The 12,932-nt window shown below is 46.3% G+C and overlaps 1 protein-coding gene across 5 annotated transcripts in view; it reads left to right on the top strand.

Moving 5' to 3' along the window:
• LOC128828061 (gametocyte-specific factor 1-like) overlaps positions 1–11,574 on the top strand; it is a 39,380-nt gene extending 27,806 nt beyond the window's left edge. For all 5 annotated transcript variants that reach the window (XM_054012389.1, XM_054012393.1, XM_054012390.1 and 2 more), the window contains 3 exons: positions 7,905–7,977; positions 10,424–10,518; positions 11,436–11,574. In XM_054012389.1, coding sequence (XP_053868364.1) covers positions 7,905–7,977; positions 10,424–10,518; positions 11,436–11,446 — 179 coding nt within the window. In that variant the 3' untranslated portion in view covers positions 11,447–11,574. The remainder of the gene's footprint in view (positions 1–7,904; positions 7,978–10,423; positions 10,519–11,435) is intronic.
• The last annotated feature ends 1,358 nt before the right edge of the window (positions 11,575–12,932 follow it).

Raw genomic sequence — 12,932 nt, 5'->3', positions numbered from 1 at the left:
GGCACCTTTAAGACTAACAGAAATATTGGGAGCATAAGCTTTCGTGGGTAAGAACCTCACTTTTTCAGATGCAAGTAATGGAAATTTCCAGAGGCGGGTATAAATAGGTATGGAGATGACGAGGTTAGTTCAATCAGGGAGGGTGAGGTGCTCTGCTAGCAGTTGAGGTGTGAACACCAAGAGAGGAGAAACTGCTTCTGTAGTTGGATCCCATGAAAGCTTATGCTCCCAATACTTCTGTTAGTCTTTAAAGGTGCCACAGGACCCTCTGTTGCTTATCCCAGAATAGCTACTCTGGTCAACTCCGCCTGTAGATAACCCAGTTTAGACAGCTGTGGGCTTTTGCTGTTAAAGAGGATTAAAGGTTTGGTGTTAGATTGTGGTGGCTAGGGTTTCACTCGACCAGTTTAACACATGCTAAAGTACAACTGCTTTGTCTTGACTAGTTTATTAAACTAAGCTGTATAATGCAATACTTACCACATTTAAATTCTAACCAAGGTGGGTGTGTGGTTAACATGCCAAAATCCTACTGACAAGGCTGTGTCTGTCTCCACATGGGGAATTTTGGGGGCACTGACAGGCGTACGCCCCCCGCTCCCTTTGCTCCTGCTGAGCTCCCACAGCTTCAATATTGTTGGAATTTGACATCAAGGCTCTGGGACTGCAGGTTTAATGAATATGGTGGCACTTTGTCTCTAGCTGCTGAGGTTTCTCCTGTGCTGGGGTCCTGCTGGCTTATCCAAAGCAGTGGGCATCTCTTCCCTGAAGCCCCATAGCATAGACAAGGCCAGCTCCCTGCTGCTAAAATCAGTGAGAGCAACCACTGGCTCCTCTAGGGCAGGACTGAGCCCTCCTGCTGGCTCTTGCACAAGTAGTTAACACATTTCAAGCGACCATTCATGGTGTAGTGGCCTGTTAACACCCCCCAGTCATAGGGGGGATTGCAGCTGGGGGGAGTTGTTAGTGGATTATCGATTAGTGTAATAAACCATAAATCCAGTGTGTCTCTTCAGTCCATGATTTTTTATTTTTAGTGTCTAGCAAAGTTAGAAGTCCAGCGCCTATACAAGGAGCTGCATATTAACTTCTGAAGAGCCGCATGTGGCTCCAGAGCCAAGGTTGGCCACCCCTGATCTAGACCATCCCTGACAGGTGTTTGTCTAACCTGCTCTTAAGAACGTCTAATGACGGGGATTCCACAACATCACTAGACCACTTTATTCCAGTGCTTAACTGCACTGACAGGAAGTTTCCCCCGCCCCATGGCTAACCCGAATCTCCCTTACTGCTATTTAAGCCCATTGTTTCTTGTCCTATCTTCAGAGGTTAAAGAGGACAGTTTTCTCCTCCCTCTTCTCCCCCCTGCCCCCTTGTAACAATCTTTTATGTACGTGAAAACTGTTATCTATCTCTCTCCTCATCTTTTCTTCTCTGGACTAAACAAACCCAATTTTTTTTCAATCTTCCCTTATAAGTAAGGCTGTGGTTTAGTCACAGGTATTTTACTAAAAGGCATGGGCCGCTTTTTTAAGAGAGATAAAATTCCCAGCCTGTGACTTGTACTATACCCCTGACTAAATCTTGGGAGCGCTGGGGGGTGGAGAACTGTGGCCAATGAGAGCTGCTAGGAGCTGAGGGACATGTTTATATTTGGGGGGGTGGGGGGCTCCCTGGAAGCAGCAACATCACCCAGAGCCCTCATCCCCTCCCATGCTCCAGCCCTGAGCCCCCTCCCACACCCAAACTGCTCCTCTTGCTGTTGGGTGGGGGGCCCAAGACTGATCCAGCAGTGGCTGGTGCGACTGGCTCAGGTGTTGCCTGGGCTGTTCGGGCAGCCCCGGAGCCAGCTGCACTGGCTGCTGCAGAAGTCATGGAGGTCATGGAAAGTCACAGAATCCATGACCTCTGTGACAAACTCACAGCTTTACTCATAGGCAATGTTACCTCTTAATTTTTTTCCATCCATGTGCAGAATAAACTTCTTATATGCACCGAGGTATGTGTGGATTTGCACCACCAGTAGAAACAAAATCTCTCTATAGATATATTTCAGAGTAGCAGCCATGTTAGTCTGTATCCGCAAAAAGAACAGGAGTACTTGTGGCACCTTAGAGACTAACAAATTTATTAGAGCATAAGCTTTCGTGGGCTACTGCCCACTTCCGAAGAAAGTGCATCCGCAGAAGTGGGCAGTAGCCCACGAAAGCTTATGCTCTAATAAATTTGTTAGTCTCTGAGGTGCCACAAGTACTCCTGTTCTTTCTATAGATATAGATATCTCGATAAATTTACCATAGTGATAATTACTCCAGCAAGGACAAGTTAGGCATTTTAGAACTCACTACTCAAACTACCATTTACTTCAAACCATTTCTCCAGTTTGTCCACACTTTAAATTTTAATTGTATCCTCCAAAGCACTTGCAACCCCTCCCAGCTTGATATCAGCAAACTTTATACATGTGCTCTGTATGTCAGTTGTTTGAAACCAAATATGGATTCCAGTGTGAGGTGGCTGGGGTGTGCAGTTGGGGGAAGGGGTGGTTATTTCTCTATTGAAGCAGGTTCTCTTGGGGTAGTTGGATGTCCCCTTCCATGATTGGAGCTACTTCTCTGGAGAGTCCTTTGGTGAAGGCAGTTTTGAGTATGTTAAGGTGTATATCCTGGACTACTTCTTCAAGCATATTCTGTAGTATCGGAGAAAGCTGGCTAGATTGTCAGGCTCAACAGGTAGTGATCAATGGCTCCATGTCTAGCTGGCAGCTGGTTTCAAGCGGAGTGCCCCAAGGGTCGGTCCTGGGGCTGGTTTTGTTCAATATCTTCATTAATGATCTGGAGGATGGCATGGACTGCACTCTCAGCAAGTTTGCAGATGACACTAAACGGAGGAGTGGTAGATACGCTGGAGGGTATGGATAGGATACAGAGGGACCTAGACAAATTAGAGGATTGGGCCAAAAGAAATCTGAGGTTCAACAAGGACAAGTGCAGAGTCCTGCACTTAGGATGGAAGAATCCCATTCACTGTTACAGACTAGGGACCGAATGGCTAGGAAGCAGTTCTGCAGAAAAGGACCTAGGGGCTACAGTGGACGAGAAGCGGGATATGAGTCAACAATGTGCCCTTGTTGCCAAGAAGGCTAATGGCATTTTGGGCTGTATAAGTAGGGGCGTTGCCAGCAGATTGAGGGACGTGATCATTCCCCTCTATTCGACATTGGTGAGGCCTCATCTAGAGTATTGTCCAGATTTGGGCCCCACACTACAAGTAGAAAAACTGGAAAGAGTCCAGCGGAGGGCAACAAAAATGATTAGGAAGCTGGAGCACAGGACTTGTGAGGAGAGGCTGAGGGAACTGGGATTATTTAGTCTGCAGAAGAGAAGAATGAGGGGGGATTTGATAGCTGCTTTCAACTACCTGAAAGGGGGTTCCAAAGAGGATGGATCTAAACTGTTCTCAGTGGTAGCAGATGACAGAACAAGGAGTAATGGTCTCAAGTTGCAGTGGAGGAGGTTTAGGTTGGATATTAGGAACAACTTTTTCACTAGGAGGGTGGTGAAGCACTGGAATGGGTTACCTAGGGAGGTGGTGGAATCTCCTTCCTTAGAGGTTTTTAAGGTCAGGCTTGACAAAGCCCTGGCTGGGATGATTTAGCTGGGAATTGGTCCTGCTTTGAGCAGGGGGTTGGACTAGATGACCTCCTGAGGTCCCTTCCAACCCTGATATTCTATGATTTATTTGGGCATAAGCTTTTGTGGATAACCCCCCCCCCCCACACACACACACACACACTTCCTCAGATGCATAGAGTGAAAATTACACTGGTCTACAATTTTTGAGAAGTCGTCTGCTTCAGAGATAAAATGTGCTATTTATTATGTATTTTGATGTGCTGAATTCAAATATGACAATTAAAACAACTGATTGGCTACTGTTTCTAAGATATTTAAGTTTTTACATTTTATGTCTATGTATATTGTGTAGATAGTAGAGTTTTAATCATAAATTGTAAACCTAGGTCTTTTCATGTGTTTACGGTTGCTTTACATGATAATATTTCACCAGTCCTGTTTATGTAACACTTTAAAAATCAGCAAAAGGGTTATATAAATAAAATTTATTATGAAACAAAAGGCAAAAAACTATTATGTATATAGTTTAGTCCTATTCAGTGTCTACTCGGCGCTTCTTGGCTTGTCTCTTGTATTCATTAAATGGAGCATCTCTTGTCACTGTCCAGCAATAGTCTGCAAGCATTGATGGGCTCCATTTGCCCTGATAGCTTTTCTCCATTGTTGCAATGTCCTGGTGAAATGGCTCGCTGTGCTCGTCGCTCACTGCTCCGCAGTTCGGTGGAAAAAAAATCTAGATGAGAGTGCAAAAAATGTATCTTTAGTGACATGTTGCAACCAAGGCTTTTGTATGCCTTGAGGAGGTTTTCCACCAACAACCTGTAGTTGTCTGCCTTGTTGTTTCCGAGAAAATTTATTGCCACTAATTGGAAGGCTTTCCATGCCGTCTTTTCCTTGCCACGCAGTGCATGGTCAAATGCATCATCTCGAAGAAGTTCACGAATCTGAGGACCAACAAAGACACCTTCCTTTATCTTAGCTTCACTTAACCTTGGAAATTTTCCACGGAGGTACTTGAAAGCTGCTTGTGTTTTGTCAATGGCGTCGACAAAGTTCTTCATCAGACCCAGCTTGATGTGGTAGCAAAATTTTCCTTGATTCAACAAGGTGGATGCTGAAGACTTTTCCTCCCAGGCTCCAATGACTGTCGGAGTGGCCAGTCTTTCTTGATGTAGTGGGAATCTCTTGCACGACTATCCCATTCGCAGAGAAAACAGCAGTACTTTGTGTATCCAGTCTGCAGACCAAGCAAGAGAGCAACAACCTTCAAATCGCCACAAAGCTGCCACTGATGTTGGTCATAGTTTATGCACCTCAAAAGTTGTTTCATGTTGTCATAGGTTTCCTTCATATGGACTGCATGACCAACTGGAATTGATGGCAAAACATTGCCATTATGCAGTAAAACAGCTTTAAGACTCGTCTTCGATGAATCAATGAACAGTCTCCACTCATCTGGATCGTGAACGATGTTGAGGGCTGCCATCACACCATCGATGTTGTTGCAGGCTACAAGATCACCTTCCATGAAGAAGAATGGGACAAGATCCTTTTGACTGTCACGGAACATGGAAAACCTAACATCACCTGCCAGGAGATTCCACTGCTGTAGTCTGGAGCCCAACAGCTCTGCCTTATTCTTGGGTAGTTCCAAATCCCTGACAAGGTCATTCAGTTCACTTTGTGTTATGAGGTGTGGTTCAGAGGAGGAGGATGGGAGAAAATGTGAGTCCTGTGACATTGATGGTTCAGGACCAGAAGTTTCATCCTCTTCCTCGTCTGACTCAAGTGAGAATGATTCTGGTGCATCAGGAACCGGCAGTCTTTCTCCGTGGGGTACCAAGCGTATAGCTGATGGAATGTTTGGATAATGCACAGTCCACTTTTTCTTCTTTGACACACCTTTCCCAACTGGAGGCACCATGCAGAAGTAACAATTGCTGGTATGATCTGTTGGCTCTCTCCAAATCATTGGCACTGCAAAAGGCATAGATTTCCTTTTCCTGTTCAACCACTGGCAAAGATTTGTCCTGATCTCCAATTTTGCAGCCAAAATATAGGTGATAGGCTTTCTTAACCATAGTGGTTATACTGCGCTTTTGTGATGCAAAAGTCACTTCACCACAAACATAGCAGAAGTATCTGCACTGTTCACACAAGTACGAGGCATCTCTGCTCACTTTGGCTAAACAGAAATGTGTCCCTTTGCAAAATCAAGCACCGACAAATAAGAGAGCACGACACTGTATGATTTCTAGAGCTGATATAGGGCAATTTGTTCAGCGGAGTGATGTAAGCTTCGTTATGATTGCATCATCCATGACTTCTAGGAATAACATGATGCAATTCATATCATGTATGACGCAATACCAGCTTCAGATTGCATCATTCATTGTTTTGCCTAAAAAGCAAGTACTGTCCAAACCCAGTCATAGATTTATTCATAGATCCAGTCAAAGATGTATTTGAGTCATTTCTGGTTTAAATTGAGATCCCTTCCCTTTATAACTGACTTATCCTCCGCCATTCCCAGTCAAGGGTCGTATATACTGACCCAATAGCATATCTTGAAAACGAGAGCCAATCAACAATTTTAAGCATCATTTTCGTTCTCAGTGACCCAGAATTAGTAAAGTTTGACTACATTTATTTCAGAAGCATTTTGGCTGTAGAGCAGTGTTACAGATGCAGGTATAAATATATTGACATAAGAGAAGGGAGTTACCTCACAAGTGGAGAACCAGTGTTGACAAGGCCAATTCAATCAGGGTGGATGTGGTCCACTCCCAATAATTGATGCTGATCAGGTGGTTCTTCGGTTTCTTTGAAAGTGTGTGGCACAATCTCACACCATAGTCAGTGTAGTATGGTGATGAATTTTTTACCTTCAGTCCATTTGGTATGTTGTCCATCTGTTTGCACTTGGAGAGGAAGATGATGTCTGTCTATCTGTGCAAAAGCTTATGCCCAAATAAATCTGTTAGTCTTTAAGGTGCCACTGGACTCCTCATTGTTTTTGTGTATACAGACTAACACGGCTACCTCTCTGATACTTGGCACCATGCAAGGCACTGAATTTAGCCGTATGAAGTGGAAATCCATAAGCGTCATGAAAAAACTCGCACAAATACAGACTATGGTGAGAGATTGTGCCACACACTCTCAAAGAAACTGAGGAACCACCTGATCGGCATCAGTTATTGGGGGTGGATCACATCCACCCTGATTGAATTGGCCTTGTCAACACTGGTCTTTAAGGTGCCACTGGACTCCTCATTGGATTTATGGCTTATTACAACAATCTGTAACCCACTAACATTTCCCCCCCCTCCCCCCCCCCCGCTCCCAGCTGCCTTCCGAGAGGTTTTAACAAGTCACTTCACCTTGAATGGTCTTTTAGTATAAGTAGTTAGCACATATTCTAAACAATCTGTTCCACCTTGTGTTTAGCTGTGATGCTCTGAATACCTTTCCCAGCCATGAAGAAGAGCTCTTTGTGGTTCCAAAGCTTGCCTCTCTCACCAACTGACATTGATCCACTAAAAGATCTCGCCTCCCCTCCCCTGTTTCTCTCACATCCTGGGACGGACACTGCTACACCAACACTGCAAACATCTCATGAGTTGTCAGCCTTGTCAGTCTCTTGCAAACAAGTCTATATCCTGCTTCAACCCTCTATGCCAGGCCCCAGCCCTGTCAATTGCAAGCTTAACTGTTGTGCAGGTATAAAACTTCTCTAGCCTGTTACTGAGGGCCTGAGCATGTAGCCATTTAGGGTGTTGGCAGTGCTCCCAAATCCCAAGAGAGAACCCCTTCCAACAGACCAGCTAGCACCCCTGGCATTGTGGTTCCTCTACATGCCCATGCCCCTTATAACTCGGGAGGGCAGCAGGAGCAGGGCTAGCACAGAGGCATTCATAAGAATGGCCATACTGGGTCAGACCAATGGTCCATCTAGTCCAGTATCTGGTCTTCTGACTGTGGTCAGCGCCAGCTGCTTCAGAGGGAATGAACAGAACAGGGCAACTTTCAAGTGGTCCACTCCCAGCTTCTAGCAGTTGGAGGCTTAGGATGCCCAGAGCATGGAGTTGCATCTTCCTTCTGAAACACAGCTCAGGAGAACTGTGGAACAGGATCTGTTCCAAGTAAGTGGGCTGTGGAGAGAGCAGGGCCAATGGCCTCTAGTTCATGTTATCTATGGGTGTAAAGTCAGTTAAACCTGTCCAGAAGCCTTTCACTGTGCATTCACACTAAGCTTTTCCTCCTCAGACGCAGATGAGTCTGGTGCTGCTACTTTTGTTCTTGGCTCCAAGACAAATCACACCTTAAGCACAAGTCAAAGGTAAGAGCTAACTCTCCTCTCACGTCTTCTCAGATCAGGCTGGGTCCCTCACGGGCGTGAATGTCCCAGCTCTACTAGTGACAAGAGCTATGGCACTGGCAGTGCTGCTAACTGGGTTAACTTTATTGCAAGTCTCATGATCCTTGGTGGCTTTTTTTTTTTTTTTTTTTTTTTTTTTTTTTTGTAAAGCCCCAGCGGCTGGGAAGCTGAATGATTTACAAGTGTCTAGCCCTGCTAGTTGAGAGGAAAGGTTGAAAACATGGACTGTGTAAGCCTAAATGCTCAGTAACCAGCAGGCAAAAAGAAACCAACTCCTAGGATTTCATGGGATTTTGAGGCCTGACTTTTAGGCTGGTTTGTGTTTACCACTTGGGGCTGGCCACACTGTCTGGCCAGCTGGGCTCTTGCCCCTCTAACAGCTCTGTGCACTCCTGCAATAGTCACTCATGGATACTGCCGTTCTAGGTGGGTGACAAGAAATCTAACAGAACTTCCCTAGAAACATCCTTACAATACTCAAGGCTGTAATGGGCCTGCTTCTGCTCATGTTACACCCATGCAATCTGCAGCCCTTAGGTTGTGCAGGTGTAACTGAGGTCAGAACTGGGCCGGTACATGGTTCTGCTGGGCATAAATGGAGCCACCAAGAGAACTGCTTGGAGACTCCTGCCTGAGTTTGCAGGGGTGGGAAAGAACTGATGTGTCCAGGTCTCACAGATAATGTGAACACTGTCACAGGGCAGCTGGCCCCATAGGTCTTAGCCCCATCTGTGACATGTTTTTCCCCAAGTGGGGAAAATGAAAGTCATGTGACCGGGTCATGTGACCCACCAATCAGGTCTCTGATAGGTAAGGAAAAGTCCTGGGGAAGCTGCAGAGAAGAAGGCGGCTCCGGCTGGGTAGGACTGGGAGCAGCCTGCCAAGGCAAGTAAGGCTCCAGGCAGAAAGGCCTGTGAGTGGTGTGATGAGTGGGAAGGAGGCAGTAATCATGTTTGAAATACATTGCTCTGTTTCTGTCCACCCCCGCACCCCATGCGTGAGGGAGGAAGCCCAACCCAATTTCTGCTCCTTTGAGTCTATCAGGATCCAAAACATCTGTCAGGGCCAGAGTCTATTAAATTCCATTAGCAATTTCACAGACCTGCATGGAGCTTCTCCTAGCTTATACCCATGTAACTGAGAGCATTGGGGCTCCTTGGTCCTTAACCTTTCTCATTGCTTAGGGCTTGTCTTCACTTAGAGTGCTACAGCTGTAGTGCTTTAGTGAAGATGGGAGGGTGTAGCTAATCCACCTCCCCGAGAGGCGGTAGCTATGTCGATGGCAGAAGCCCTCTTGTCGACACAGCATTGTCTATCTGGGGGGCTAGGGCGGTATAGCTACGTGGCTCGGAGGGGGTGGGGTACACCTGGCCTCGGACAATGCAGTGTGGCAAGTGAGCAAGCTCTTGAACCCTGGCAGCACAGGGGCACTAGGGGCAGGGGATCCAGAGTTCAATGGAATGGAAGCCACACTGTAGCTTTGGGGGTCAAACAGCTGAACACCAGAGATGTGGGGGGCTCTGACTGGAAGTGAAATGTCCCTCTAAGGGAACGCAGGCTGAGTTCCAAAGCAAGACTGGATATGCAGGAGCAGTCAGCTGTTGGCTGCTTCACCCTGAAATCCTTGCTTTGTGAGTGGAACATGTCCAGCTCCTTCCCCCGTTTAAACACATGGCAGCAGGAAATGCTGACTTATGCCAGTTAATGCAAATGTGCTTTCTAAGCAGGGTTCAAGTGGTGGTAGCACCTGGGGACCTCAGATGGGGAGCAGGACCCTGCTGTGCTAGGGGCTGGGCAAACAAGCCAAGACTGCTCATGCCCCAGAGAGCTCATGATCCAGACACTGTGGGCACGTTCTACACAAACCCTCCTGGCCAGGAGTAAAATCCATGCAGATGTCTGAACAGCTGCTGTTTGCCAAGGTGGGAGGGGGCCATCGTTCACCTGGGCTGAAGGTCCAAGCTCACATGTGGGCTGCATTGGGAAGGTTGCATGGAAGCTTACAACCAAGGCATTGCCCCTGCTTCTGGGACAAGACTTGCTTGTTACCAGGGGTATTGTGGGGAAACAATCCAGTGCACGCTGACATGGAACAGGATAGAGAGACCCTGCCAGGACTCACTAAGGGAAAGCCCAGCTGGCAGAAGGGGGAACCCTCAAGCACACACAGGTGGCAGATCCAAGTGAATGCCATGGGGTCCTATTTAGAACTGGCCTGTCAGAGCTGGATAACCTGGACTAAGGTGCATGTGGCAGTGGGGATGGGGCTTATGGAGGCAGGGTCCTATGCAGAAAGCATGTGGGAGCTGTCTGCAGACAGCTATCTGGCAGCCTGACATGGGCCATGCTAACTCCTCATCCTGTTGTATGTGTACTAACTCCTCTCCATTTCTGTCTCATTGTCCAGTCTTGGTGAGAGAGGCCGGGATGGAAACCAACAAATGCAGGCCGTGAGCACGTCAGCAGCAGTATGGACTCCAAAGGGTCACTCCTGGAGAAATGGTATGAGGCCAGGACACCATGGGAGTGGGACTAAACTGTTATAACTGTCTGGGAGGTGGGGAAGGGTCATGACATAACATCTAGTTTATCACAAGAGCCTGTATGTCCCTGCTGTACTGGGTCAGCCCTGAGTCTTACTGTACTCATAGCTTGGGCATGTCTTGTACTCTAGGACATTTGCTGTCCGGTCTCTGAAGGGACTAGTTACTAAGGTACTTGCTCAAGGCACACTGCTTTCATGAGCAGAACAATCCCATGGAATGAGGGAGCAGTCGAACTAAGATCCCAAATGAGGGTGGACTCCAACAAAGCTGCTCCCTGCCCAAAGTGAATGTTACTGAACTAGTCTCACTTCCTGAAAGCATGGCGTCCTAGAGGTCTTTCCTCCACTAGAAACAGGTTGATGTTGCTTTTGAGTCAGAAGCTCTCTGGGGCTATATAGTGCACACTAAAATAGTGCCCTCTTGTATAAGTAACATGTGACCCTAAGGCCTGGTCTGTGTACAGATCTTGTACTGGGGCAATTAAGTCAGTGAGCGCTGTGACTTTTTAGCACTGTAGTCCCCAGTACCACCCCTAGTGTGGATGTAGTTCTACGTGTTTATATCAGTAGAGCTTATTTACCTTCTCGTATAGGAATAGCTATCCCAGGACTAGGACTCCGGTACCAGCATAACTGCCTCAACACTAGGGTGCATCACTTTAACTGTACTGGTATAGCTGGTGGCTCAACCCTTCGATTTGATGCCTTGGCTTCTGACTCTGAAAACATGGTCATCTTCTGTAACCTTGACATAACTCAATCATGGCATGTGACATTATAGCAGGACCTGCTGTTTATAAATGTAGTACCTTCCCCCACCTGTTGTCTGTCATCATTCCTGACTCTCTCTCTCTCTCTCTCGCTCTCTCTGCAGGCTGTCTGTGAGGCTCCTGCTATGGGAAAGAGCAGCCTGGAGAAGAATTGAAGCTTTTAAACTTGTAGATTTCCCCAATAGTCATTTTAGACATGTTCTTAATGTCCAGACTGAGAAATAAAACCTCTCTTTGTATCAACAGTGTGTTGCGTTCTCTGCTCTCAGAAGAGACCATGTCAGTGGCCTGACAGGTGCCCCAGTGCCACTTTAACCCTTCTGAAAAGTGCATTTCCCATCTACTCTTCCTTCCCAACAGAGGTGGCTTGGATGGAATGAACCCTTCATTGCCTTTGAGGAGCGATTAATAAGACTGGGACTTTTCAGCTTGGAAAAGAGACAACTAAGGGGGCACATGATAGAGGTCTATAAAATGATGACTGGTGAGGAGAAAGTGAATAAGGGAGTATTATTTACTCCTTCTCATAACACAAGAACTAAGGGTAACCAAGTGAAATTACTAGGCAGCAGGTTTAAAACAAACAAAAGGAAGTATTTCTTCCCACAACTCACAGTCAACCTGTGGAACTCCTTGCCAGAGGATGTTGTGAAGGCCAAGACTATAACAGGGTTCAAAAGAACTAGATAAGTTCATGGAGGATAGTTCCACCAATGACTATTAGCCAGGCTGGGCAGGAATGGCATCCCTAGCTTTTGTTTGCCAGAAGCTGGAAATAGGCAACAGGGGGTGCATCACTTGATTACCTGTTCTGTTCATTCCCTCTGGGACATATGGCATTGGCCACTGTCAGAAGACAGGTTACTGGGATAGATGAACCATTGGTCTGACCCAGTATGGCCGTTCTTATGCCTCTTAAGATCTAGTGGCATCGTATAGCCTGACCTAGTTATCACAGGCCAGGAATTTCACTGTTACCCCCATATCAAGCCTAGTAACCTGTTTGACTAAAGCATCTGCCAAAAGGCCTCCAGCCTGGATTTGAAGACCCACCCCCCACGAGAAGGAGAATCCATCCCCTTCCCATGGGAGTTTATTCCAAGGGGTAATCATCACCACTATGAAAAATGTGCCTTATTTCTAATTTGAATCTGTCTGTTTGCTTTCACCTTCAGCTACTGCTTCTTGCTCTAACTTTCTCCCCTAGACTGAAGAGCCAGTATCTGAGATCCCAAGGGAGGTATGCTGACACCTCTCAATCGTGTTGATAAGCTGAACAGCCTGAGCTCCCTGGGTCTCACTGCAAGGCATCTTCTCCAGCCCTTGAACCATTTCTGTAGCTCTTTTCTGCACCCTCCTCCATTTTTTAAGACTTATTTAAATTAGGGCTGTGGATTAATTGCAGTTAACTAACTCACGATTAACTCAAAACAATCATGATTAATCACACTGTTAAACAATAGAATACCAATTGAAACTTATTAAATATTTTGGATGTTTTTCTACCCTTTCAAATATATCCATTTCAGTTACAACACAACACAATACAAAGTGTACAGCACTCACTCTATTATTTTTATTACAATATTTGCACTGCAAAA

Source organism: Malaclemys terrapin, chromosome 23 (genome assembly GCF_027887155.1).
Source record: "Malaclemys terrapin pileata isolate rMalTer1 chromosome 23, rMalTer1.hap1, whole genome shotgun sequence".
Classification (NCBI taxonomy): Eukaryota; Metazoa; Chordata; order Testudines; family Emydidae; genus Malaclemys; species Malaclemys terrapin.
This window is presented reverse-complemented; position numbering and strand designations above follow the sequence as displayed.